This window comes from Gadus chalcogrammus, chromosome 12 (assembly GCF_026213295.1).
Source record: "Gadus chalcogrammus isolate NIFS_2021 chromosome 12, NIFS_Gcha_1.0, whole genome shotgun sequence".
Classification (NCBI taxonomy): Eukaryota; Metazoa; Chordata; class Actinopteri; order Gadiformes; family Gadidae; genus Gadus; species Gadus chalcogrammus.
This window is the reverse complement of record NC_079423.1, coordinates 17,587,693-17,609,887: the sequence shown is the minus strand read 5'-3', so window position 1 is coordinate 17,609,887 and position 22,195 is coordinate 17,587,693. Positions and strand designations below refer to the sequence as shown.

The 22,195-nt window shown below is 51.1% G+C and overlaps 1 protein-coding gene across 1 annotated transcript in view; it reads left to right on the top strand.

The window, feature by feature from the left end:
• The window catches only part of kif1aa (kinesin family member 1Aa), a 47,416-nt gene extending 25,751 nt beyond the window's left edge, over positions 1-21,665 (top strand). Inside the window, exons 25-47 of the mRNA XM_056603990.1 lie at positions 3,228-3,346; positions 3,725-3,810; positions 3,992-4,145; positions 4,440-4,602; positions 4,889-4,979; positions 5,325-5,443; positions 5,716-5,771; positions 7,616-7,724; positions 7,907-7,973; positions 8,240-8,324; positions 8,627-8,732; positions 10,450-10,476; positions 13,816-13,930; positions 14,242-14,375; positions 14,635-14,696; positions 14,906-15,051; positions 15,765-15,968; positions 16,068-16,139; positions 16,486-16,601; positions 17,007-17,132; positions 17,552-17,744; positions 17,951-18,069; positions 18,485-21,665. Coding sequence (XP_056459965.1) covers positions 3,228-3,346; positions 3,725-3,810; positions 3,992-4,145; positions 4,440-4,602; positions 4,889-4,979; positions 5,325-5,443; positions 5,716-5,771; positions 7,616-7,724; positions 7,907-7,973; positions 8,240-8,324; positions 8,627-8,732; positions 10,450-10,476; positions 13,816-13,930; positions 14,242-14,375; positions 14,635-14,696; positions 14,906-15,051; positions 15,765-15,968; positions 16,068-16,139; positions 16,486-16,601; positions 17,007-17,132; positions 17,552-17,744; positions 17,951-18,069; positions 18,485-18,527 — 2,512 coding nt within the window. The 3' untranslated portion in view covers positions 18,528-21,665. The remainder of the gene's footprint in view (positions 1-3,227; positions 3,347-3,724; positions 3,811-3,991; positions 4,146-4,439; positions 4,603-4,888; positions 4,980-5,324; positions 5,444-5,715; positions 5,772-7,615; positions 7,725-7,906; positions 7,974-8,239; positions 8,325-8,626; positions 8,733-10,449; positions 10,477-13,815; positions 13,931-14,241; positions 14,376-14,634; positions 14,697-14,905; positions 15,052-15,764; positions 15,969-16,067; positions 16,140-16,485; positions 16,602-17,006; positions 17,133-17,551; positions 17,745-17,950; positions 18,070-18,484) is intronic.
• The last annotated feature ends 530 nt before the right edge of the window (positions 21,666-22,195 follow it).

The window sequence follows — 22,195 nt, the reverse complement described above, 5'->3', positions numbered from 1 at the left end:
CCTAGATCCCGCCCCGCCCTGTCTCCGGTTGCCCCAGCAACCTCATTTTCAACGCGTGTATGAGTGAGCGCATGAGCGACCCCACCCCCTCCCCCACCCCGTCGGTGTCGGAGGTGACGGAGGTGACGGAGCCGGCCGACGGCCGTGGGGGGGAGGACCTCGAGGACTTAGAGGACCTGGAGGATGATGAGATCTTCCTGGACCACCCGTGCTTGGAGCTCGGGGGACAGGATGATGATGAGGAGGAGGAGGTGGAGAAGGAGGATGAGGAGGATGAGGAGGAGGAGGAGGAGGAGGAGGAGGAGGAGGGGGCGTTCTGCGGAGGCTCCAGCGAAGGCCAGGACCCCTTTTACGACCGCTCTCCGATATTCAGTGTAGTGGGAAGGTTGGTGAGGTTCCAGAGGCCTGCTGGGAAGGAAACTAGCTCTTTCACGCTGAGGCACTCAGGGTCTGCTCCCATGCTGAGAGGGAGGAGCCAATCCTAGCCCCGCCCCCCCACCCCCACCCCCTTCTATCATTATGAACATGACCCTTCCATGGATGGACCGCTCCGGGTCCAGAATGTAAAAGTCCGGTTCCATGTTTTCGCTCTGTCCCTGCACTGAGCCAGCAAGCGCCAGCAACCATGCAATCAGATCTAGCCAATCGGATGGGTTGGAGTCAACCCGCCAATCCGGTTGGCTCAAACCGCCGTGGAGGACTTTTACCTTCTAAACCAGGAAGTTTCACCACTTCCATTTTGCCAAAATGGCAAACATGTTTTGTTTACGTGTTGTCGACAATCCATTGAAAAGCGTCGCTAGGTGATAACGTTTTTTTGTCTCAGCACCGACTAAAGTTAACCACAGCTAACTTTAGAGCCGCTCACGTTGCTTCCTGCCTCCCCCCCCCCCCCTCGACATCATCACCATACCTCCACCCAGCGGGCATCATCGCTCCACCAGTTTGAACTTTACATGGAGACGGGTGGAGGTTGCCTCTCACAGAACACAGACACCAACATGTAACCCGCAAGCACAACATTACAGTCTCAGTTTGACCCCACTCCACTGCCTCAGGGTGTAACACATCCATGGTGGGCAGGAAACACCCGGGAGGATTCCTACTTTCTGAACCCGAAGGAGCCTTCTCTGCCCAGGGTTAGACTGTAGGTCATGAGTACCATTCAGTCTTAGGCATGACTTGAGAAAACCTGGTCAAATTTAGAGATGTTTAGTCCAAAATACGAAGTCTGAACAACCTTGTTCGAACCCAAAACGGATATCCATTTAGTTGGATTGTGCAATGTCCCCATGTTACTACTTGAACTAGTACATTAAACAGTTCTTTAACTAGTTCTTAAACAAGTTCTTGCCCTTTAAATCTGGGTGCTTCAGCAGCATTCTCCCTCTCTGTTTTGGCCCTCCAAGTGACCTGAACGCTGCCTCAAAACCTTCCTGCTTACTCATCCATCCCTTTAATCTCCTTCAGTGCATCACTGCTTATGCCGCTCGTGAGACACATTCTGATAATACTCATATCGATCCCTGAGCGGGAACCTGGAGCGGACACTGGTAGACATTTCTGGGCTTTTAGGCTTGCCATAGTCTGTTCTGCACCTTTGACCCCTTAACCCCTAACCCCCGCTGATCAGAGCGTTAGCTGGCACTTAAAGCTTCCCTGCTGCTGAGAACTGTCCCGCAGAGATCCAAGCAACGTTGGCTCCCCACCGCTGCTTGTGCTGCCGTAGCTCCCCGTTGCGTGTGAACGTCTCGAAGGCAGCAAACCTCTGGCCCACAACGGCCCTGACATGTCTGTGAGGGACTCATCTTCCTACCAACCCACCACAGCGGTAACCATCCTGTCGGGCTGTGGGGGGGCAGAGTAGACGGTGGGTAGGAGATGCAGAGACAATCAAACCTGGAGGATCTCAAGATGAAAGAGCTGGTTTCTACTGCAGCAGTCTCTTTTAGGCATGCCAGAGCACCTTTTTGTTGCGGGGTCAGTTTTCACTCGAACTTTACGTCGATGCCATTTTCTTTCTTTTTTTCCGTTGCACCAGTGAGCTCCATCCCGTCCTGACCTCATCCTCCCTGTTACTTTGCCGTAGCGCGCCGTGTGTCAGCCGTTGCCAGTGTTGTTGCAGCTGAGTCGTGGTTCGTCTCATGGTTTCTGTTTGGTATTCTTTGAGTTCCTTTGAGTCTGGAAGCTGAGAAACGTTTCTTACGTTTTTTTTACTAATTATTTTTAGTAATCACCCTTTTTGTCCTGAGCATGCCTTCTGTACGCCTCACCAATCTTGTCATCTACCCCCTTCTTTAACTCTCCCGCACCCTTAAATGTCTACCCGCTTCCCTCGATCCTATTGGCTCTCGGTAAACGAGGTACCCTAGCACTCTGCAGGTTCGTCCAATCGAGAATTGAGGCACATTCCAAAAAAGACCAATTTAAATCTAGAGAATAAGAATGAGTAGTATGCTCCCTTATTATGAAGTATAAGTCGAGTTACACTCCTGTTGTAAAGGGTTAATCCAAACATAAGCAGTACAACAGGAAAAAGAATGTTCCATATCTTCGTTTTGAGCCAGGTACACCCGTCAGATAAACAGATTCATCTGCCACTATATCTTCTCAATCGTACCGAGAACCGCGACCGCGCATTCGGCTTATCGGAAACACAAATAGCTCCTCCTGCACCCAGTCCGATGTACCTGTCCGGGCCGGTCAGAGTACAGATCCAGATGCTAGTCTCAAAGGGCTTCCCAGGCCTCCACCCCTAAAGGAATTACGCTTCCCTAGCCCTCCACAGGAAAACACAGACCCCTAGATCTGCATGTCAGCCAGCGAGGGCCCCAGGAAGCCGGCCTCGGGCCCTGGGGACACGCCGGGACAGGGCGGGCGTGGCAGTAGCGAGAGCCGTCCAGCTTCTATTTGGTTGCTTTGCGGCTGTTTATGTTTGTCCTGTTTGGTGGTGTTTTATTTTCGACCGTGTACCGCAACCCAGACTAATCCGTGAGCTTACCCTTGATTCGTTTTCTCATTTTTATGTCTCTTGTCTCTCCGTCTCTCTCTCTCTCTCTCTCTCTCTCTGTCTCTCTCTCTCTCTCTCTCTCTCTCTCTCTCTCTCTCCCTTTCCCTCTCCCTCTCCCTCTCTCTCTCTCTCTCTCTCTCTCTCTCTCTCCCCCTCCCTCCCTCCCTCCCTCCCTCTTCTCCCCCATCCCTCCCCTGGTCTCCCCCGGGCCCCCCAGGTCCTTCGTCTACCTGAGTAACCTTCTGTACCCAGTGCCTCTGGTGCATCGCGTTGCCGTGGTGAATGAGAAGGGCGAGGTGAAGGGTTTCCTGCGCGTGGCGGTGCAGGCCATATCAGGTGAGCTCTCTACAAATTTTTTAGGCACCTCCAAGATTTCGCTTTTTTCTGATGGAATTTCGGCAGATGATCTGAACAATGAATGAATTATATTTATTCATTTCTCCACCCTATTGGTCTTAACACATGAAGGGTTCATTCACCAAACCGCATTGAACATAATTGTACAAAGAACTTCTTTGTGCCCACTTATTTTGAAGCAAGCTAACCGCTTTAGACGACACTGTCGAGTCTGTCGCCCCCTAGAGGGGAACGAGCGTAATGCACTCACCAAAAGCAGGGGATACCTTTGGTTTAGTCCTTCATGGGCTGTCTTTGGTTCACTCCTTCTCCCTCAAACCATCTGTGGGTGTTAAGTTTAGTGTTGTGGTTCTTCAGGCGACGAGGAGGCTCCAGACTACGGCTCAGGAGTACGCCAGTCAGGGACCGCCAAGATCACCTTCGATGACCACCAGTTTGAGAAGGTACCGGAAAACACATCATTAATCATCACAGAAGACTTCATGGGCTTCACGTGGATGGGGGGGATGGATAGTACTACCCCTATCCATCCATCAGGCCCAAACCCTAACCCTGGTGCTGTAGGAGGTGGTCTGTAGTGAGTGTACAGGGTTCTAACCGACTGTGAACTCTGTGCCGCTCCAGTTCCAGTCTGAATCCGGTCCGGGTGTTCCGCTGGTTCCGCTGGGGGGCGTGTCCCGGGCAGGGGGCGTGTCCCAAGAGGAGCTGCGCTTCGTGGAGGGGGAGGGGCAGAGTGCAGAGACAGCGCCCTCTGCTGACGAGGTCAACAACAACACAGGTAAGACTCTTCGCTCTCTCCACCTGCTCCTTCATGACCTGGATCTCAGTCCCTTCCGATAACAGCTAGACCTGCATAACGCGTAATGCTATACAGCATATTGACAGTTTTACCTTAATTTCTTTAATATCTATCTGTGAAGTTGTTTATAAGTGCAACTAGCACAGCTTTTAGCATGATTATGAGCTAGTATTGACTGAATAATTATACTAATACTATTTGACTACATTCATTTCTTTACATAATATGTAATGTCTCCACCCGCCCCCCCCCCCCCCCCCCCCCCCCCCCCAGCTGGGTCTGATGAGGCGGACGCTCCGGCCAAGCCCCCCCTGGACGCCCCTCTGGGGGGCGCTCTAGAGCACCTGAAGATCGGCAGCCTGTTCACCTTCAGGGTCACCGTGCTGCAGGCCTACAGCATCTCGGCCGAGTACGCAGACATCTTCTGCCAGTTCAAGTGAGTCCCCCCCCCGCTGTGGCCACGCCCACTTGTGATGTCACAGATGACGTGTCATAGTGACTAAGTGGATAATTATAATCACCCAAATTAATTTATTTCTTAATTCATCTGATTAAATCCGTCATATATTTTAAATGAATTAATGAGTTGATTCTTATTTTGAGACAGACTTAGGATAGTCCTCTAGATGATCCGATTCCAGATGTGAGCTCACGAGTCTCTCTGGCTGAGTAATCTGAGTAATCCGTCCGCTAATCTGAACCGTACCGCTCTGCTCCACCAGCTTCATCCACCGCCATGACGAGGCGTTCTCCACGGAGCCCCTGAAGAACACCGGGCGTGGTCCCCCGCTCGGGTTCTACCACGTACAGAACGTAAGGACCGGAGAACCGCTTCATGAATCGTCCTCAGTGTCGGCGGTGATACAGGGAAGGAAAGGGCTTCAGACATCTTTATACTCAAATGTATTAGCAAGAGGAGTCACATGTTACACGTGCACTGGACTAAAACATTAAATCATCAGAGATTTAGGAAACATGCTGAGTCGATATGACTCGACTTCTCTGACAACAAAGCTTCAGCCAGTATGATAAACTCAGATACTGAACGTTTGTTACCGATTCATCGTACGCATGTTGTCCGTCCCGTCGCCTGGCGGAGCCCCCTCTGGTCGCTGTGTGTCAGCGTAACGCAGCTAACCCCACCTTGTGCCCCGTCAGATCGCGGTGGAGGTGACCAAGTCGTTCGTGGAGTACATCCGGACGCAGCCCATCGTGTTCGAGGTGTTCGGTCACTACCAGAAGCAGCCCTTCCCCCCGCTCTGCAAGGACGTCATCAGGTAGAGCGCCCCCCCCCGGCCCCCCGGCCCCCCGGCCCCCCGGCCCTACACCCCCCCGGCCCTGCTCTCATGTATATGAGTGTATAAAAGTGTAGTTCTGTGTGTAACCCTGGTCCTTTTTCTCTCTCCCTCTCTCTCTCTCTCTCTCTCCCTCTCTCCATCTCTCTCTCTCTCTCTCTCTCTCTCTCTCTCTCTCTCCCTCTCTCTCTCTCTCTCCCTCTCCCTCTCCCTCTCCCCCTCCCTCTCCCTCTCTCTCTCTCTCTCTCTCTCAGCCCGCTGCGTCCGTGCAGGAGACACTTCCCCAGAGTCATGCCCCTCTCCAAACCTGGTAGATACTGCACCTACTTTGTGTGTGTGTGTGTAGTTGTGTTGGTAGGTGTGTGTGTATGTTTGAATGATATAGCATTCGCATTGGTACTGCATTCTGCTTGTGTATGCGCTGTGTGTATTACATGTGTATTTGTACTACGTTCCGCGTGTGAGTGTATGTATTGTATGTACTGTGTGTGTGTGTGTGTGTGTGTGTGTGTGTACTACGTGTGAGTGTATTCACTACGTCCTGCTTGTGTATGTCTGCATTTCATGTGTTTGTACTGCAGTGTGAGTGGTTGTATTATGTGTACTGTTCTGCGTACATATATGTGCTGGGTGTGTGCGTCTGTGTTGTGCGCTGTACGTATCACGTGTGTGTACTGCATGTGCCTGTCCTGCGCCCTTGAGTCACCCTGTGGTCTGGCGCAGCGGACTCGGAGTCGTCCCCGGAGCGGGAGAAAGCTCTGGAGCTGATCCGCTACCTGGTGCCCGACGTCCTCAACGGGCTGCTGGTCGACTCGCTGTCAGGCCACGCCCTCTCCGCCGCAGGCATGGCCGCCTCCTTCCTATTGGAGGCCGAGGAGCAGGCCCAGCTGGAGGCCACGCCCACCTCCATCTGCTCAGTGATCCGGGCTCAGACGCCTGGTTGGTGGACGACCGCGGGCCAGAACCACTGGAACCCACCCCTTCTATATCAGCGCTCTGTTAAAGACCCCCCAAACCTCTTTATACCAGCCACCTGGCCTCATATCTCCTTCATCTATCTTTAGAATATCTTTGATATTTGCATTTGCAGGCACTTTTATCCAAAGCGATTTACAATAAGTAATAAGTAAGCAATTTTTTGGAAGAAAGAGAAACAAAATATTACATATAGATAGCTATATATATTTATTTATTTTTCTTATGGTCTATGACCAGCTGTATTAAGGTCATCACAGTGTAACTGTGTGTATACTTTTTAATTGTATCTATTATTATTTCATCAACAATATTTACCATCCTTATATTTTTATATGACCTCTATTATTTGCATACATTTATGCATATTTTTATACATTTTATATTTACATTTTTTCATTTCAATTTTATATCAGGGATATATTTTTATATCCTCTATAAAGATATTTGATATAAGAAGGGTCTGGGTTCTGGTGATTCTGAACCTGACGTCGTGTGTGTCTGGTGTCGGTGCCTTCTGCGTGGTGGACTTTCCCTGCTCCTCCTTCATCTCCATCTGGATCACATGCTCTCCTCTGCGTTCATGGGGACGGTTCTCCAGGGACGTTCTGTGAAAGTGCTCCCCCTACAGGACAGAGTTCTCCCTCTCTCTGTCCCTGCCTCCCTCTCACTTCAACTCTTCGTCTTCTTGTAGGGTTAGCGCTGTCCGCGGCGCTGCCATGCTAGCCCCGTGCTAGTGTTGCTGTCCTCGCTAGCACCGCTGGCCCCCGTTCTCTGGTGGTTGACCTTTCCTTCCTCAAGAGGCTCCTTGATGCATTGGGACAGTTTGGATCCAGGCTGTGTGAAGGGCAGATTAATTTAGACATAGGACAACCATACAAAACCATAGCGCTAATGACTAACTGTGCCCCCCTGTGGTGAAACACGGGTCATTACAACTGCTGTCGCTGATTGGCTGAAATTGTAGTGTTCCCTAAAACACAGCCTTATCCAAACGTCCAGCCTGCATCTAGAGGTTCACAATGTCTCACTATGCTCTAATGCCCATTCTCTCTCTCTCTCTCTCTCTCTCTCTCTCTCTCTCTCTCTCTCTCTCTCTCTCTCTCTCTCTCTCTCTCTCTCTCTCTCTCTCTCTCTCTCTCTCTCTCTCTCTCTCTCTCTCTCTCTCTCTCTCTCCAGTCCCTGCCACCAAGCTGACAGCCATGACGCGTCCCAGTGCCGGAGCCTGCCACTGTAAATACGACCTGATGGTTCTGTTTGAGATCTGTGAGCTGGAGGCTAACGGAGAGTGAGTATCCACTGCCAGGGGTTAGCTTAGCCCTCAGCAAGAGACCGGATAACATCGCTTAGCTTAGCAATGTCATTCTTTAAAATCATCCATTGTGTGTGTGTGTGTGTGTGTGTGTGTGTGTGTGTGTGTGTGTGTGTGTGTGTGTGTGTGTGTGTGTGTGTGTGTGTGTGTGTGCTCAGCTACATCCCAGCGGCGGTGGACCACAGGGGGGGCATGCCATGTCACGGCACCTACCTGCTGCACCAGGTAAGACCTCGACCTCTGACCTCCGACTGTCTTTCTGTCTCTATCTCCCTATCTCTATCTCCCTCTCTCTGTCTCTCTCTCTCTCTCTCTCTCTCTCTCTCTCTCTCTCTCTCTCTCTCTCTCTCTCTCTCTCTCTCTCTCTCTCTCTCTCCCACAATTCAATGCACTTAAAATGGCTTCATTGGCAGGAGAAACATTTACATTACAAGTTAAATAAGATCTCTCTCCCCCCCCTCCCTCTCCCTCCCTCCCCCCCTCCCCCCCAGGGCCTCCAGAGGAGGGTCACAGTCACCATCGTCCACGAGTCCGGGGGCGACATCGAGTGGAAGGACGTCCGGGAGCTGGTCGTGGGTGCGTTGGGTCGGGTGGTGCTGAACACTGGGAGGGGTGGGGTTCTGGTCGTGGGTGCGTTGGGTCGGGTGGTGCTGAACACTGGGAGGGGTGGGGTTCTGGTCGTGGGTGCGTTGGGTCGGGTGGGTTCTGAACACTGGGAGGGGTGGGGTTCTGGTCGTGGGTGCGTTGGGTCGGGTGGTGCTGAACACTTGGAGGGGTGGGGTTCTGGTCGTGGGTGCGTTGGGTTGGTACTGATGGAGTCCTGACCCTGGGGACTGGGTCCTCCACCCCTCTTCCTGACGGAGGTTTGTGTGTTCCAGGTCGCCTGCGTAACACCCCCGAGGCGGACGAGACCATCATCGACCCCAACATCCTGTCGCTCAACATCCTGTCGGCCGGCTACGTCAGGCCCACGCAGGACGACAGGTGGGTGCTGCCGCTAGCCGCTAGCGCACTGCTAACTAGCTCTGGTTAGCTGGGACTAATTAAATCCTCACCCGTGTCTTTACTCGTCACTTGTAACCACACGCGCGCAACCCACTCTGTGTGTTCGTGGCTAGCTAGGGTTAGCTAGCTAGTCAGAGGTTCAGAACAACTTAATGTCGAGAAACTATTCATCTTTTTAGTGTACTGCCATGTCTGACCTGTAGGCGGCAGCAAACTCACACATTCTGGTCGGGTCTGGAAATACTCCCTTTAAATCGCATTCGGCTTGCCTTTGAATTCCGGTGGTATACTGGAATTCCACAAGAATTAAAAATAGATCAATAAAGAGAGCGATACGAAAACGGTTCAGTTTCAGCACTCTGGTTTTATATCAATGCGCTGAACTCCGAGGCTGATATCACCAGGACAGATGTGTGTTCGAGCTACCCAGCATGTGGACCTCCTCTGGGGCACAACAAGGGACGCAACAGGCGGACTATACCGGCTTTTTCTGTTTGAGTTTATTTACCCACAATGCACTACAAGCACCCAACAAGCGAAATGTTGCATGGCTTGGATCTCACACATGTTTTTATACCAGCGTCATCTGCGTCATCTGTCACTGGGCCAATAGAAGTAGCTTCTGGTGTGTGGATGTGTGGGTGAGTGGATGTGTGTGTGTGTAGCTGTAAAGGTGTGTAGTTGTGTGTGTGTGTGTGTGGGTGAACGCATGTGTGGGTGTGTTATTGTGTAGGTGTGTAGGGCATATTATTCTTTGCTGTCTGCACCACCCTCCCCATGTTATGCTGTCATGCCTCCATCATTGCACCGTCACCTTGCATCGTGGCACCTGAGACCCCACCACTACCTCCACCCTTCAGACAGAGTGCAGCCGTAGCGACAGCAGCGCACGCTAGACGCCTGCATGCCCTTAACGATGCCCTTAACGATGCCCTTAACGATGCCCTTAACAATGCCCGGCCCTTAACGAGCACTCTGATTATCGTGATTATAATTGTCAGGGTTTGGTTAAAGTCAAGCACATCAAAAAGTAGCAACCTGTCTAGTTTTGAACTAACCCTTCTAACCATTTCTGGTTTAACTCACTTAAATAACTAACCATAGAAGACGAGTCAGAGTTAACACTTGTATCTAGAGACATAGTTTTATTTGGTAAACGCAATAAATGTATTGATTGATATATTAATGAATGCATAATCTAACCCCATTAGATCACAGTAACATAGTCTAATCCCACTAAGCACCATGGACCATAACATAATCCCACTAGAACCATAGCATAATCCCACACCTAACCTAGCCTGGTCCCCATCATGCAGTACTGCACATTGAACATCCATTTCAATGCTTCTATATTATAAACTGAATATTGTATATATAGGTGACATATATAGAGAAGTCTGTGTAAGGCTGGCACGATATCACACACACACGCGAGCGCACACACACACACGCGCGCGCGCACACACACACACACACACACACACACACACACACACACACACACACACACACACACACACACACACACACACACACACACACACACACACACACACACACACACACACACCACAACTGACCAGAAGGGGGGAGGCGGGGACAAGATGGCGGCCTCCTTGGTGGCTCCGTTGCCTGGCGACAGCAGGACCTGCCGCTGCTCTCCACTAACTCGATGTTGTTTTATGTTTTACAGACAGTTTCTTGATTCGGACATGCCTAGGTATTTGATACGCCGTCTTCTTCAATATAGAACATATTTCATCATCATCATCATCATCCTCATTATCTCTGTTTTCTTTTGAGATATTTTTCTTGTCATACCAAGTTCTCCTGTTCCTTCCTCCTCCTCCTCCTCCTCCTCCTCCTCCTCCTCCTCCTCCTCCTCCTCCTCCTCCGCTGACTGATTATTATATTGATAATCTTTCCGCCATTTGTCCCTTGCTTGCCTGACCCTCCCTCTCTCCCTCCTCCCTCTCTCCCTCCCTTCCTCCCTCCCTCTCCCCCAGTGCATTGTGGGAAATGCAGTCCCAAGCTGTGCATGTGCCTCCCTCTCTCTAGTGTTGTGTTGATGGTGGGTGTTTGAGCTGAGCTGGCGCTGAGCAGGATGGTTCGACAGGAAGTGCTGATGATCCACAGGAAGTGCATGGCTGGCTTGGATTCCCTCTCTGGCTCCTTTGCTCGAGCAAGGCATTAGCCTTGCCAGGGTCAGGGGGTTCGATTTCCTGTCTGGCTCAACTGGTACAACAAAGCATTAACACAGAGTGAACCTTTTGATTCCCAAAGATAGGTCTGTACTTAAATGTATAAAAACCCACTTTTTGAGATTTGAAACAGCCTTTCCGTTTAGAGGCCACTAGAGGGCAGTATCGATTCAGACCAAACTTGATTGATCGGAGCCATTTCACAGAAATGTCTTTCCCGAAAAGGAAAAACACAGCAATGTGTTCGTATTTTAATGTTTGCAATATTCTGAAAAATACAGTCTGTTTTGCTTTTATTTTTGGCAAGATTGATTGGTCCAAATCTGCACATCGGTGTTCTTCACACAATTGACTATTGATGATATCTGAAGCTGGAAAACATTATTTCGTACACATTTTGACGCAGAGCTGATCATTATTAATGAGCCTTCTGGAGGTGGGTAACACAGCCCAGCATGCACTCCCTGTGTGTCAGTGGATCCTGTTGTCTCTCAGTGTTTACGAGAAAGAAGTCTACGACTTATTCTGCGTTTTTAAGACCTCTCGTGGATCCCGGAGGATCTTGACCCTGCAGAACACTCAGACCTGCTCCAGGTGGTCCCGGCCTGAAGCCAACACGGCAGGTGGACTAAACATGACCTCATTGGTCGCCCGCGGCCTGACTCCGCCCCCATGCGGCGAAGCGTTCCTCAGAGCGGAGCCAAGCGACCCGGGCTCTGTGAAGTCGGCAGCGCGAGTGAAGGCGAGGTTGACACAAGTGGCGCCAGCACAATGACTTAAACCTGGCCTTGGCGCTTTTTAAAAGCCGTGTAAAAAGACCTTTCAAGTGCTTCAAGACATCTCCAGCGGCGGCCGTCATGCGCTGCACTCACACATGTGCCTCCATGACTCGCTGCGTGTGATCATCTCCTTCTGGGACGCACACGCGCGTGTTCCTCTCCCTTAATAATTAGGTTATTGACATAATTTCTGCCTGTCACTGGCCCTCTCGCAGTAAAGTGGGGGCGTTTGACTCCCAGGTGAAAGGTTCCGGGTTCAAACCCCATTGTCCCCCCGGTCTACCCGTTAGGAACCTTAGAGCTGAACCCCTAGAGAAGAGTGTGTGCCCCCTTTCGGAGGTCAGGGGTCTCCTCTCTGTCCCGCTGTAGGGCTTCGGATCAGAGCAGATGCGTCTCTAGGGAGGGGTTCTCTGGTCAGCCGAGGCCGCGGCCAGAAGAACTCTCTCTACACGAGAAGCTGCAACCAACGTGAGGTTCCTTAATGGCTCACAGAAACGTTGGCCCCGGTCTGAATCCACCGGTTCATATTCAGAGTGTTGCCTGCTGGGCGTCACGCCAGGAACAGAGCTGGTCTCAGCTCTCGCTGTGGGAAACACTGGAAGCGGTGTGCAAGGAGAAGGTATGGATTCAATCATGGAGCAAAACAGAAATAAAATTGTGTTTCGGGTGGTGGTCATGTGTTTCCAATGGACCTCGTCAGGGGAGGGTGTGGAGGTCCTTGGATCTGAGCTGGTCCCGGCCCTACCTGTGAACACCCCTGAGCTGGATCAGCCTCTCCTCGACCAGAAGGACCCGGCGCTGGGTTAGCTGTAGCTTTGGATCGAAGTGGGCCCTCAATGATTCAATGGAACAACTAGGAGCATACCTAGAACCAGATGGATGAGTATGTTACACAGGGCTGCAGGATCAGTCTCTCAGTGCAACTGTTCTGTAGTACTCACAACCTGGGAGTAGATGAGTGGACCAAGAAACATCAATATGCTAAGACCTAGATGGTGTGTACTGTGCATGGGTGTTTTTTAAAAGGTTGAATAAATGAAAGTGTACCTGCCGCACCGCACAAACCAAAACATCAACAACACAACTTCAACACTCCTGTATCTCTCGCCTCAACTCACTTCCTGTTTCTTCCCTCGACATACTTCCTGTATCTCACCGTTACCTTGGTGATTTCTCTCCTCAGCACCTCCCTTGGAGTTGACCATAGGTATTCCATCACAACCCTGCCATCACTTTGCCTGTCTATCCCGTCTGTCCGTCTCACCCGTCAGTCCGTCCGTCCGTCCGTCCGTCCATCTGTATCTGTCTCCTCCTCCACCGTCCGACTCTCCTCTGATGACATCATCACTACGTGCCCTGGAGTCCTGGTGGCACGGGCGTCATCCCCCCCCCCCCCCCCCCCCTCCCCGCCCTGTTCTCTCTCCAACGACCTCGCGGTCTGACGGTGTCCCCTCAGGTCCTCACCGCGCCGGGTGACCACAGGTGTAGCTCGTAACCTCGGTGACGTCAACCTCGTCCACGGGTGCGTTTGATTCACGGGGTCCCAGCGTGGCAGTGAAACCCAGCACCAGCGCGGGCGCCACACGCTGTGTGGGACCTCTGGAATCAAACGCAGCCCGGCGAGACGAGCTACAGCTGTGGTGCCCCCCCCGGGGCCTTCCTCATACTCATACTGTCCTGAAGGGAGTGACTGGGACGACGGGGTCTCGATGTTCATCTGTCTTCATGTCAAATACGTGTTGTTGATGTTGATGTTGTTGTTGTTGTTTACCGTAAGAGAACGTCATGTTGGAAGGACTCACCGGTGCAGGCGATAACCTATTGTCTTCTGTCCATCCCTCCCACTAATACCACTACCACCATCACTACTACTACTATACCACCACTACCTCTATCACTATCACTACTACTCCTACTTCTATTACTACTACTACTTACACTACTACTACCTCTACTTCTTCCCCTACTACGACTATTATGACTACTATTCTACTACTACTACTACCTCTACTACTTCTATCCCATCACCCCCCCCCCCCCCCCCTCCACCATGCCTCCACCCCCCTCCTGCTCCGTCAGGACCTTCTACCGGTTCGAGGCGGCCTGGGACAGCTCCATGCACAACTCCCTGCTGCTGAACCGCGTCACGCCCTACGGGGAGAAGATCTACATGACCCTCTCAGCCTACCTGGAGGTAGGCCGAGTACTGTACTGTACTGGTACTGTAGTGTACTGGTACTGTACTGTACTGGTACTGAAGTGTACTGGTACCGTACTGTACTGTACTGAAGTGTACTGGTACTGTAGTGTACTGTACTGTACTGAAGTGTACTGGTACCGTACTGTACTGTACTGAAGTGTACTGGTACTGACGTGTACAGGTACTTTATTACCCTCTCAGCCTGACATTCCCAGAGGTAACCCGTCTCCCTGTGTGTGTCTATGTGTGTGTGTGTGTGTGTGTGTGTGTCTATGTGTGTGTGTGTGTGTGTGTGTGTATGTCAGATGGAGAACTGTACCCTGCCCACGGCCATCACCAAGGACGTGTGCATGGTGTTCTACTCCCGGGACACCAAGGTGCCGGCCGCCCACACCATCCGCACGCTGTTCGGCACGGGCAGCCTGCGGGCCACCGAGGGGTAAACACATGACTGACCTCACTGCTGAACCGCTGCGCTGGGGGGCTCTGGGTCTGGTGGGAGGGGGCTGCTACCACTGTGTGTGTGTGTGTGTGTGTGTGTGTGTGTGTGTGTGTGTGTGTGCAGGTCTGTTGTGATGAATCTGCTTCCACTGTGTGTCTGTGTGTGTGTGTACGGTGTGTCCAGTCTTTTATAGTCCTTGATTTTTTACTTTTTTTGTTTCCCTGGGTGATCATGATGTCATCTCTGTGTCTCCTAGCAACCGTGTTACGGGCGTGTACGAGGTCAGCCTGTGTCACCTGGCGGACGCCGGCAGCCCAGGTAGGAGTGGACCAAGCCCTGCACAGCTCGGCAGAGAGGCCGTACCATGGGGGTCATACCCCCATGGTACGGTCTCTCTGACCCCGCCCCCCTGTCAGTCAGGGACTCTTGGGGTTCTCCGTCTCTCTGACCCCGCCCCCCTGTCAGTCAGGGACTCTTGGGGTTCTCTGTCTCTCTGACTCCGCCCCCCTGTCCTCACCTGTCCCCAGGTATGCAGCGGCGGCGGCGGCGTGTTCTGGACACGTCGGTGGCGTACGTCCGCGGCGAGGAGAACCTGGCGGGCTGGCGGCCGCGCAGCGACAGCCTCATCCTGGAGCACCAATGGGAGCTGGAGAAACTCAGCCTGCTGCAGGAGGTACGCACCAATCAGGGGCCGCCCTTAAAGGGCCGGCGACACTCAACCAGCGAGGGGGACTCACTCACACTTGGGGTTGGGCAACACTTTGGATGACCTAAGGCCTACACCTTGTTCATCTGGGTGAATGACAATATGTCAGAAAAGAATATATAAATATGTTTTTATTTTACTCCTTTCAGTGTTTGAACTAAATTAACTAAATGTTGTTGGCGTTGACTAGCTGTTGTCGGCGTTGACTAGCTGTTCTAGATTTTTGACGAGCAGTTCTAGCTGTTTGACTAGCTGTTTGACTAGCTGTTGAACATGTTGACTAGCTCTGGTAGATGTTGAACTAGCAGTTCTAGATGTTTGACTAGCTGTTTGACTAGCTGTTGGACTAGCTGTTTGCCTAGCTGTTGGACTAGCTGTTGGACTAGCAGTTGGACTAGCTGTTTGACTAGCTGTTTGACTAGCAGTTGGACTAGCTGTTGGACTAGCTGTTGGACTAGCTGTTTGACCCTCAGTTGGACTAGCTGTTGGACTAGCAGTTGGACTAGCTGTTGGACTAGCTGTTGGACTAGCTGTTGGACTAGCTGTTTGACCCTCAGTTGGACTAGCTGTTGGACTAGCTGTTTGACTAGCTGTTTGACCCTCAGTTGGACTAGCTGTTGTTCATGTTGGACCACCAGCTCTCGACGTTGGCCTAGCGGTTGTGTTGCTCCTCCCCTCAGGTGGAGAAGACCCGCCACTTCCTTCTCCTCAGGGCCAAGCTGGAGTCCACCCTCCTGCTGGGCCTGGAGCCGCTGGCCAGCGTCACCGAGGAGGAGGAGGAGGAGGTGGAGGTGGCTCCTCCCAAGCCCCCTCAGGCCGACCGCGACCTGGACCCCCCCGACGCAGACTTCCACAGCGAGAGGCAGAGGGAGCTAGCCGCTAAGGTGAGCCGCACCTGCTCCTGCTGTTGTGTTAAGGTGTTGTGTTAAGGTGTTGTCGTTGTGTTGCTCTGTGTTAACGCGTTGTGTGTCTCCGTGTGCTAGTGTCTGCGGCTGATGACCCACTCCTTCAACAGAGAGTACAGCCATGTGTGCGTCAGCGCGAGCGAGAGCAAGGTGAGACACGTACTGTATGAAGTATACTATATTATATATAGATATAGATACACACACCCTGCTTATCCAGCCTCTATCGTTATAAGCCAACCTATGAACCAAGCTTTGTGTTTTGCTTCAGGGAGCAGGATAGTCTAGTGGCTGGGGTGTTCCCCTCCCAGCCGAAAGGCACCGGGTTCGATCCCCAACGTCCACAGTCTACTAGTAACACGATGCCCCCCCCCCCCCCACCCCCACCTGCTCCTTTATGACCTCTGACCTCACTAATGGTGTCTGCTACGTGCTCTCTCTTCTATTCCGTTCTACTGGGTTCTAGTCCACCTCATCCTCTCGTGTTCTCCTCCAGCTCTCCGAGATGTCCGTCACCATGCTGAGAGACTCCGCCTCCAGCTCCGCCCTCAACACCATCACCCCGTCCACCACCTGCCCCTCCCTGGTCGAGGGCTCCTACACAGACCTCAGGTCAGTCCCCGGTCGGCCGCCCCTCCGTCCACCGGAGGACCGGCTGGTGTGGGGCCGTGTTCTACGTCCTGCTCCCTGTGTGACCCCTGTGTGACCCCTGTGTGACCCCTATGTGACCCCTGTGTGACCCCTTCGTGACCCCTGTGTGACCCCTTCGTGACCCGTGTGTGAACCCTTCGTGACCCCTGTGTGACCCCTTCGTGACCCCTGTGTTACCCCTGTGTGACCCCTTCGTGACCCCTGTGTTACCCCTGTGTGACCCCTTCGTGACCCCTGTTAAACCCATGTGTGACCCGTGCGTGACCCGTGCGTGACCCCTGTGTGACCCCTTCGTGACCCCTTCGTGACCCCTGTGTGACCCCTGTGTGACCCCTTCGTGACCCCCCTGTGTGCCCCCCGCCCCAGGCCCCCCTCGGCGCGCTCCCGGGCCCCCAGCCCGAGCCGCGAGGCCCAGCAGAACGGCGGAGAGAAGAAGACCGCGCCCCCCCGCATCCGGAGGTTCGTCCCGGACATCCAGGAGATACGAGTCAGGTGAGACGCCCCGTACCCCTCCCACGCTGCCGGGACCCCCAGGAGGAGATGGGAGGAGACAGGAGGTAGAGGAGGAGGAGGGGGGGGGGAGAGGAAGAGGAAGAGAGGGGGACATCAGGAGGAAGAGAAATAAGGAGCAGAGCAGCACAGACTAATTGTAGTTCCAATATTTAGGCCCAATCCCATTTCTACCCCTTACCCCTTCGCCTTACCCCTCCCCCTTGTTTTGAAGGGGTAAGGGGTAGAAATGGGATTAGGCCGCATTGTCCACTTCCAAAGTAATAGTAGTAATAGTTAACATAAAATTGCAGTGCATTAAAGTAAGGTTAAAATGTGTGTGGGGCCACCCTAGTAGCCTGGGAGACGGCTTCCTAGTCGCCATGCCAACAGCCTCTGGTCCTCTCCCCGGCCCCCTGCAGCCCCATTGTGTCTAAGAAGGGCTACCTCCACTTCCTGGAGCCCAACACCAGCGGCTGGGTGAAGCGCTACGTGGTGGTGCGCCGGCCCTACGTCTACATCTACAACACGGAGCGGGACTCGGTGGAGCGTGCCATCCTCAACCTGTCCTCCGCCCAGGTGGAGTACAGCGAGGACCAGCAGGCCATGCTCAAGGTGAGGACGGGGGCCCTCGCTCGCGCTGCTCTCTCGCTCTCCCTCTCCGTTTCTCTCTCTCTCTCTCTCTCTCTCTCTCTCTCTCTCTCTCTCTCTCTCGCTCTCCCTCTCCGTTTCTCTCTCTCTCTCTCTCTCTCTCTCTCTCTCTCTCTCTCTCTCTCTCTCCCCTCACTCCCTCTCTCTCCATGTCGTGTGTTCTCCGGCAGACCCCCAACACGTTCGCAGTGTGCACGGAGCACCGGGGGATTCTCCTCCAGGCCAACAGCGACAAGGAGATGCACGACTGGCTGTATGCCTTCAACCCCCTGCTGGCCGGGACCATCAGGTACGCCCGCACGCACCTGCAGGGGGGGTCACCAGGGGGGGCTCCCCTAGAGGAGAGATGGGGAGGGGCTTTTGAGGGGCTATCGGTCATTTGGTTCAAACACTCTTCTCTTCATTCCAACACAGTTCTCCACTCCTCACTCGTTAGTTGTTGTAAATGTAATATAGAATAAATACAATAGAATATGGTAGAATATGGAATTATCATTACAAAGACAACACCCCCATCGAAGATTTGATGGTCCAGCCCTCATATTATTTGACATTAGTATGAGATTTGTGTCTGCTTATGTGGTTCTCTGTTGTAGTTAACATCTGATCTCACAGAGCATTCCCCCTGTGTGTGTGTGTGTGTGTGTGTGTGTGTGTGTGTGTGTGTGTGTGTGTGTGCGTGTGCGTGCGCGTGTGTGCGTCAGGTCGAAGCTGTCCCGGAGAAGAGCAGGACCACTGAGGATGTGAGGAGACTCAGGTCCCCACGGAACACAAAGACTGACCCTGTAGAAAGATCTCACCCCACCTCCTCCTCCTCCTCACCTCCTCCTACACCACCACCACCGTCACCAACAACACCCGCACATGCTCAGTTCCTTACCTGCCTTCTCAAGACCCTGAACCCCCGACCCCATGACCCCTTGACCCCGTGTTTGTCAAGCCTTTTGCTGCTGCTGTTGTGTCGTTCTCTGGGTTGAGCTGACCTCCGTTCAAGGACCAAGGTACCATTTCGCGGTTCGATGTACGCTACGATGTATGCTACAGCATCGCGGTACGGTGTACGCTACGATGTACGCTACGATGTACGCTGCAATATCGAGGTACAATCTACGGTACAATCTACGCTATGATCTATGCTACGATGTACGCAACAATATCACAGTACGATGTAAGCTACGATATCGCGGTGCGATGTACGCTACGATTTCGCTGTACGATGTACCCTACGATATCGCGGTACGATGTAAGCTATGATATGGCCGTAAGATGTTAGCTACGATATCGCAGTACGACGCCGCGGTAGCGTGTGGTAGCGTGCGTCAGCGTGCCTTAGCGTGCGGTATGGTATGGCATGTGCGGTGCCGCGAGGCAGCAGTTTGTCGTGTAAGGTTCCTTGCGTGTGGTGATTGTAGTTGTTGTCCGCGACACTCTGAGCTTAACTTGTTCCTTCCTCTGAAAACAAAACAAAACAAAAAAAAAGCAGCAGCGATTGTATCCATTACTTACGGCTGCCATGGCGATAAGAATCACTTCATTTGCATATCAACCGACGATAAAAGTACGAAATACTAAAAAAGTTCGGATTCTTCTCCATTATGCTAGAACTACGGTATATACAGTGTTCAAACTGGTTTGCATTAAAACAAAATACTACATTATAGGGTTACTGATAGAAAAAAAAATACATATATACAACACAGCTGAATTTATGACTTTAAAACTTTGTGTTTGACTTCGGGTTCAAATGTGGGATTGGATAATGTCCTAGTGTCAGAAGCCCTCCGTAAACTTGACCTCTGACCTCAGATGTTGAGTGAGTTACAGGAGGTTACAGAATGTTTTTGGTGAAACTGGAAGAAGCTTCTTCTCCGCTGTTCATCCCTCAGTGGAAAATCATCAGATTAATCTCAATACCTACCCCCCCCCCCTCTTTATTCATCAATCTTAAAATGTGATATATTTAGGTATCTTAACAGGTCTTATTATTTATTTCTGCATGTATTTATTTATAAAAGGCATTTATATTTCTAAAGTTGTAGTAACGTGCAATTTCTGCACCCCGCACTTTTTAACATGAGTTTATTAATCATTAACACCCTCACCTCATCCCCGACGCATTTTAACCTCTTGATCCACGCCATGAGGAACACAGAATTATGCCCTCTGTCTTTGTGCTGAGAATAACTTGAATATCAGACGCTCGCTGAAGACCCAGTCGAAGACGTGTTGCGACTAACGAGAGGACGTGTTCGTAGGTCAACTCCAGCGTAGAGAAACGTACCAAGCCTGTTCTGTGCGCTCTTAGGTGGTAGCCTACAGCCGGGGCTGCTGGGTAATTTGAATAGACGATCAACGTAGTGCCTCTCTCTCTCTCTCCAACGTTGAATCTCTTTCTACTCCATCCTGCTCCTTAATGTGGATCAAACAGCTGTAGTCAGACTTGTGTTGAATGGTTTCATGAGTATGTTTATCATGTGAGAGATATAGACACACTACTACTATTTATCGATATATCAATTCATATCGACATGCAAAGAAAACACCAACTGAATAGACCCCACAATTTGGCCGAAGGGGAATCTGTCCTCTAAAAGTGGAAGTTAAAAAGACAAATTTAATTAATCTGTTAAAAAAATGTGCGACGTTTTCAATTTCTAATTCCATTGACGTTCATCGCATCACCACTCAGCCACCAGCCTGTCTCCTATGCACTTTAGCAACGTCTCCGCAGTAGAAATGTCAACTCAAGGCCTTTAAATCACAACCTCCACCCGTGACTTCACCATCCACCCTCGTACGTCCGGACGCGGAGCTGGAAGTATCACAGTGGTCCTAGCGGCGATTACTACGTCAAAAAAAACATCCAAACCGTTGTGACGCTGTACCTCTCTGTGTAGAACACATTTGGAAATAGGACTACCGTATGTTAGGTTTGAGGCGTTTCCAGACGGAGAGTTCTGGGTTTGATCCCCAATGTCCTCACTCGACCTGTAGGCATCCCTGTGCACGATGACCCCTGACCCCTACCTGCTCCCTAATGACATGTATCTGGATTCACTGTCAGCCATTCTGGATGAGAACGTCTCGTAGGCGACTAGTGAGCTAGGCGTTGATACTTTCCATGTCTTAAGAAGAAGTGAATCAAAAGGCCCACCTGTGATCTTGATTCTCCTGTGTGAGGCACACCTTAAATATAGTCTGCTTACTGCCGCACACATCTCTAGACCAGAGAGTACTTTAGTTCTCCTGCCACTCAACCTTCTGTTATGATTACTGCTGCTCAGTGCTACCTCCTCTGACGAGGAAAACGTGTGTTTATGCTTCTTTGATATCTGATACAGCGATCGGGACGTCTAAATGATATCCAAATGACATTCCATTCTGTTCATATCACGGTCAGAGTCCTACCAGTTGAAATGAAAAGCAAGATCAAAAACGGGCATTCATTTTGTTTTTGTTTTAAAAATATCCAACACTTGACAGTTTTGAAATACACTGAATTCATTGTTAAACATTTGGTTTATTATTTGAACCACGGGAATAAATCCACTAGATAGACCCAGTGTGTGGATGCCACATGGCTAAGTGCCGATCGGTTGTCCTTTAGTGTCTTGTGCTTTTGTGTTTTTACTTTATCCCCAAAGATCCCCCCCCATTGTGTCAGCCATCTTGTTCTAGGTACATCACTGAATTTTCACACTGAATGTAAATCACTATTTAACAAGGAACTCACTGCGTCCGTATCGCAGTGTTTTCCTCCTGGTTTCCTGACGATTGTAGGAGTGTGTGTGTGTGTGTGTGTGTGTGTGTGTGTGTGTGTGTGTGTGTGTGTGTGTGTGTGTGTGTGTGTGTGTGTGTGTGTGTGTGTGTGTGTGTGTGTGTGAGAGAGAGAGCATGTGTGCATGCGTGTGTGTGTGTGTGTGTTCGGTGTGCTTGTCTGTGTGTGTGTGACGGATCGCTGTTGATTCATCCACAACAAGGGGACGTTAATCTTTATAATTTATTTTTGTGCTTCCATATCTAACCACGCTTTAATTTTGAAAGCCCCTTGCGTTTGACCCACAGGGCACTTCCTTTGCATTGTACATAAACCCGATTGCTGTGAAACTGTATTATAAAGCTGTCACCATTTGTACAACCTGAAATGGCCAGCGCTTCCATTGTCGTGTCGAGTGTTAGAGTTAAGTGTCAGATATTTGTGTACACTAAACACATGGTCATATAATAAATAAAAAGGAAAATTATGCAACACACTTTTGCCTTTTTGTGTCATGCTTTGGTCATACTTTGGCCAATTTATTGTGTGGAAAAGTACCTTAATGTTGAGTACAACCGTTTGATTTTGACATAGGTGCCATTACAAAGTTAAACTAATATAAAACTAATTAACTAATAAAAAAATTAATGCAGATAAA